Source organism: Phlebotomus papatasi, chromosome 2, assembly GCF_024763615.1.
Source record: "Phlebotomus papatasi isolate M1 chromosome 2, Ppap_2.1, whole genome shotgun sequence".
NCBI classification, from domain to species: Eukaryota; Metazoa; Arthropoda; class Insecta; order Diptera; family Psychodidae; genus Phlebotomus; species Phlebotomus papatasi.
The window spans coordinates 60199027-60205026 of NC_077223.1; the positions used below are offsets into that span (position 1 = coordinate 60199027).

General features: G+C 32.2%; 1 protein-coding gene across 1 annotated transcript in view; it reads left to right on the forward strand.

The window, feature by feature from the left end:
* LOC129801940 (sodium- and chloride-dependent glycine transporter 1-like) overlaps positions 1-1443 on the forward strand; it is a 37248-nt gene extending 35805 nt beyond the window's left edge. Inside the window, exon 14 of the mRNA XM_055847432.1 lies at positions 1134-1443. Within this exon, the coding sequence (XP_055703407.1) occupies positions 1134-1277 (144 nt within the window). The 3' untranslated portion in view covers positions 1278-1443. The remainder of the gene's footprint in view (positions 1-1133) is intronic.
* The last annotated feature ends 4557 nt before the right edge of the window (positions 1444-6000 follow it).

Genomic DNA, 6000 nt, shown 5'->3' on the forward strand with positions numbered 1-6000 from the left:
CTTTTTGATAATTTTTGTAAAATTTATAAAACTACTACTAATCAAATGAATATGAGAATATGATCGTCAATATAACTGAAACGTTTTAAACGAATTTTCAGTGTGATGGATTGTGGCAGATAGTAATAGTCAATGATAGTAAATAGATAGTAAATGATGCAATTCCATAATTCTTAAACTAGGCGGATGTGGGGCACCTTTGAATTAAGGCAGTTTTAAAATAGAGCTTCTTCATCTTATTTAAAATTGAAACTGGGCCTCGCAACGATATAATGCTGCTCCACCAACCATTTTATGAAGCTAAAAGACATCATGATAAGGCTCAAACCCATTTAGTAGAAAAACCCAATTTTAAAATTGCTGCATTTCAAAGTTCTCTACTTCGCCCTATCATTGGTTTTAGTTAATTCATTGTACTGTGTACATCATAACAAACTAAACTTTCCATCTTGATCATCATGAGTGTTTATGTCCATTGTGTTGTTCAGCAAATTTGTGTTTATTTCCATTTTGATATTTTGTATCCCAAACATTTCATTCAAATCACTGGACAAAATCTTATGGTCACACTTGAGAAAAGCAAAAGAGAAGATATTTTACTTCTCAGAACGGGAAAGAAAACACCAAATATGGTTATGCAAGCTTTTGTGAAAATGATGCTCAATATCAAATATTCTCTATCAAATGCACTGGAAAATAAAAACGAAGAATATCTGTGAAATATTGATGAGTTGTTTTTACACATGACAAAATCCCTATCTGTGCTATATTACTCCAGAATGCAATCTCTTTGCCAGAAGAAACAAACATTTGTGCTAGGAACGAGTACCAAGGGAAAATGTGCTTATTTCGGCAGAGAGTAATATTCAGGATGGGGAATAAATTACCTCAGAGCCTTGAGAGTAGAGTTTAGAGATGATTTTTTTTTGAGGAAGAACTTGTCCACCTCCAACATTTTCTTCCTCAAATGGTACCATAGAAAATTGTTGACTGTGATATTTATTGCCTTCTCATGCCACCCACAAAACAGTATCTCAGAATTCGGATGATAGTCTCTTAAATGATGGGTGGCATGGAGAAATGGAGTCTGTTCATGTTTGCTGAAGCACACAAATATTTCATTACAATTCCAGACGCTCAAGGAATTTTTCCAGCCATCACGTAAATGGGGACCACAAGAAACGACTTCGCTGCAGGATGAACGAAGGGCTTCATCACTGTCATCGATGTCAGCAATTTTGAAGACAAACGGAATTGATGCGTCGGAATTCATTTGACCAACTCCCTATTTCCCTGCATATCAAAGAATGTCCAAATCCACCATCCCACTGTATGATTTTAATCCTTTCATCCTTTATATACCATCAGTTGCTTAATAAATTATGTTACAAAAAACACCCATGAGATACAGAAAAATATACTGAGAAATAATTTTGCAGGAAATGATGAATGATTACAGTTTTTTTTCGGCTGGTGATTCTGCAGGACACACTGGTGGAGCTTGAATTTATATCAATTTGTGCATGTTAGAAGTGAAGTCAGAGAAATGGAATGAATGGTCACGTAAAAAATGTTACTGGTTTTTTTTTACTGCTCGAACTCTACAGAGAGAGCAATATTTATGAAAGTAATCCCTTGACTTTTTGACGCATCGAAATATCTACCTTTCACCCTTTGGGAATTCCTTTTCACAACAAATTTTTGTGACTTAGACGATTTCTGTAAAATAATGTCACGTTGTTTAGCCGTTTGTTCACCTTTCTCTTCGCCCTTTCTGTCTGTCCATCTGACCGGACTGTACCACACCTAGAGCCCAAATGGGTAGAGATACGATTTAAGACTTTCGGAGGAACCCCTATAAAGTGACACAAGGACCATTAAAAGGAGAGTCAGAATTACAATGTCAAAAGAAATCGATTTATTTTTCATTGCTTTAATCGATAGATAAACTACCAAAGAGCATACCACAAAATTTCAAAAAACCAATTCGAAGTATTTTCGAAGATACAGAGATGAAGGCAAAAGACCGCCAAAGCAGATTAGCAAGCGCTCGGGGTAATATATTTAAAACTTTGAAAAGCGTTTTCTCCACTTCTCATTTTTTAACGGAATCTATTTAAGCACCTACCCTGAACATTTTATGTCGATCGGATAAAAAAAATTAATAGAATTCTGCTGCTACCCCATGGAGCGTCTCAAAAAGGTTTGCTTCAGTTCGTGTATTGCTGCTTCACCATTTTGTATTCAAAATTGAAATTAAAAAAAAATATTCTTGTATCCTTCAAGACAAATGTAATAATCCCTAAAAATTTCACTTTGATCAATCCATCAATTAACATGACTTTTGTTTTTCTCCCACACACTACTTCTCAAAATCACTTTGTGTTTTTAGATTGCTCGAAAACACATTATACTATTTTCTTATTATTTTCAAAAATTTGCAAGAGGTTCTCTATACGAACATTAATTAAATATTCAAAAATAACGTTCAATAGCTTCTAATAATGCCGTTATAGATCTAAAAGGCTTAGGGTAATGTCCTAATTCAAAACCATTTCCAGACGCTTTAACTTTGACAGAAGATTCAACACATTAAGTTCATATTTTTTCTGAAGAGAATTACATAAATTTGCTCCTTGACTCTTCTAGAATGTTACTGTTTAGTGAACATTCTTTAGATATAATTTGAAAACTTCTTAAATACAAGAAAAATACGCGAGTGTAAAATGCTTCTATTGGATGCAAATTAATCTAAATGGAGACAAGGAAAAGTTTCTAATTGGAGACAAACAGTGTAAGTGAAACCGCGACGACAGGCTTCCAAAACCTTGTTGAGTTGCTCTTGAGTGTAGGCTTTATTCTTATTCCTGGTCTTTTCTCATTTTCCATCTTAAACAATAAGAAAATCTCTCCAAAAAATCATATTTCCGGGGTTTCCTATTGAAGCATTTGCAGACACTTCAGGAAACCCTTTTTGTTCACGAAACAGGTAATTATTTCAATTGAAAACTCCACGTACCGTTAACAATAAAGATTAACATTTAATTTAACTGAAATTAGCCAGAAATATGGCAGAAATGTTAAACAAAACGATAAAAACGACAGTCACCTAACTGTGTTTTTTATTTAAAAAAAAATCATGGTCGATCGATGAAAAATTCGATGGTGAAAAGGTACACTTTGAAATTTTTCTGAGAAATTAACAAATTAAAATTTGTGTATATGAATGTATTTTCGCTTTATTTGGAGCAAAATTAACTAAATAATAAAACTGTGGTATAGAAAATGTAAATATAATAATTTAGTACTGTATTTATCATGAAAACAATGACGTTTCCTTTTGGAATAGTGAAAAATTTCCATTTGGAGCAGGTTATGAATTAGCTTAATTTACCCTAACTGTCTTTTTAGAGAGCGTTTCTCAACCATAAGTGGGGTCATTTTGACTTGCTGGATTTTTTTTAATTCTATGATAGTTATAAATCGTTTTGTAATTGGTCATGAAAAGGTTATGAACCAATGACTAATAATTATACGAAATTCAATTATATTACTCATAAACTATTTGAGATAATCTTTTATATCTACTTATCAATTGGTTCAAATCTGCTGTGGAGGTGCAAACCTTAAAATAAATATCGAATTATGATGATTTGAACCCTTAAACATCTTAATAACATTATGATTCCCAAATTCGAGCATTCCGCAAAGCTTGGACACTTTGCCACCCCTTTCTCGGAATATTCCGAGTATTATATAGAGTTTTTCATCCACAAAAAATATCAAAAGCACTTCCGCAGTGAATATAATTTCATTTGACGGAGTAAAACTTCATAACCAACATTTTTGGTTATATTATTTTGAAACAGATTTCTGTCAATTTTGTGAAATTCTGCAGAACTCAAATAAAAGGTTTTTATTAATTGCAAACCATTTAAAAACGAACATGACTGCAGTGATATCAGCCTTCTTCAGTGGTTGATTAAAATTTCACTGGAAAACATCGAAATGAAACTATTATATTCTTATACTGTCGTATTTGCTTCAATTATTAAAAGTACCACACTTTTTTCTTTAAAAAGCTTTTATTAAATTCAAAAAAATACCCATTTTCTTGATTTTTTTTTCCACGAAAATAATTCACATTTTTTTTAATTTTTGTATCTGTCGGAATCCTATAAGGATGGGTGGGGCAGTTTCGCTTATTGAACTTTTTTTAAGGACTCATTTGCTAAACGAATATGAACAATGTTCAAATAAACTATGTTCCGTTAGTTTCAATTGGGTATTGACTATTTGAAAATACACAGAACAATTCCTAAATATATATTTTTCGTCCTAAGATTTTTATTTTCTAAAGTAGGGTGACGACATTACTTGTCTTTACTTATGGCCTCCCCGCAAAAAAAAATACTGTCGGAAAATGATTTCGAAACACCTCAAAATTAAAAATATTGATGAGCTATGATAACATCACATTTTGTTTGGTTTTCGGAATCATCTTCTGACGAAAATCGCAACATGGCCATAAGTAAAGACAAGCCACAAGTAATGCAACCACCCTAATGCGTGTGTAAAACTATCCCGTCCTCCCCTATAGTCGTAGTTTTTTTCGGTTATAGTCAGAGCATTCATTTTATAATTCAATTAAAGAAAACTATGATTTTTTGACAAAAATATTCCATAAATTTGAAGACTTAACTTAAAAATAATAATTTGTCTGTAAACTCTATGCTCAACAACATCATGGCAAATTCTTCCATTTTCAAGACCTTCTTATAACAAAAAAATAAGGATAAAAGGGATAACTTATTAAATAACAGAGAAATCATCGGTAAGAGGAAATATTTAATAAAATGTAGGAGTATCTGTTAATAAAATATTATTGAAGTATATTCATTACATGTTCTGAAATCACACATGAAAATTATATTAAACAGCAATAGAAAGTAGTAGGATAACTTTGTGAATATTAACCAAATTAGATTTTTTTTTAAATCAAATTGCATATCTATTGACCAAAAAGTACATAGGATAAAGACTCATAATTTTGGACAGTCTGCTTATAAGCATCGAAGTTCCAAGTTTGAAGTGCGATATTTTCAATACTAATTGATTTTTTTTTTGTTACTCTCTTTTCCGAAAGGTTGTTTAGAAACTTGGCAAGGGTGTATTGTCTTTGTTTTTACTAAAATTAGTCTTAATACGTTTAAAAATGAATTGATATGTAGAGGTGAATTCGACTCTTATTTTGGACAACTTGATTATTAATTTGGGCGACTTGGCTGTAAATTTTGACAGCTAATCCGCCTCAACAGGATGCCTATTGTTCTTCATTTCATAAACCAATCTTACCAAGTCCTCTTACCAAGGGAACCGTAGAATGTCACAAGAAGCCCGGAAACTTTCCATATCATTCATTAAAGTGAGTTGACTTCGGTACTCCAAGTACGTGCGGATTAGTGCATTCCTTGACCTTTCCGGGAGCCGTTCAAGGCTTTTCTCACTACATCTCGTTCGTAGAGATGATGCTCCTTTGTTTCTCCAGGAATTTATACAACCTAGTCATCACAAAAGCTAAAACTTCACGAAATTTCCAGAGAAAAACACCTGTCCAAAATAAGGATTATCACCTCACTGGTGAACCTTTTAGAAAATTGCCCATTTTTCACACGAAAAATCTAATTCAGAAGGCAAATCTCACTTCAGGTCAAATGTTCAAATCACCACTAACGTGAATCAACACAATATTCAATGATTATTCAATAATATCACTGAAAAACAGCGAGGAAGAATTTTTAGTACTTCACCACAGCTAAATAAGACTGAAGTAAACACGAAGTTCTGTCATATTTCTCGTAAGAAATTGCTCACACTGAATTTTCAATAAAGCAATTTTAACTCAAATCATATTCAAAATTTAACGTATTTAGTTTTAAAATCTTCCAAAGAGAACAAATATTAAAATATAAATCATTATTCATCAAATATTGGAATAAA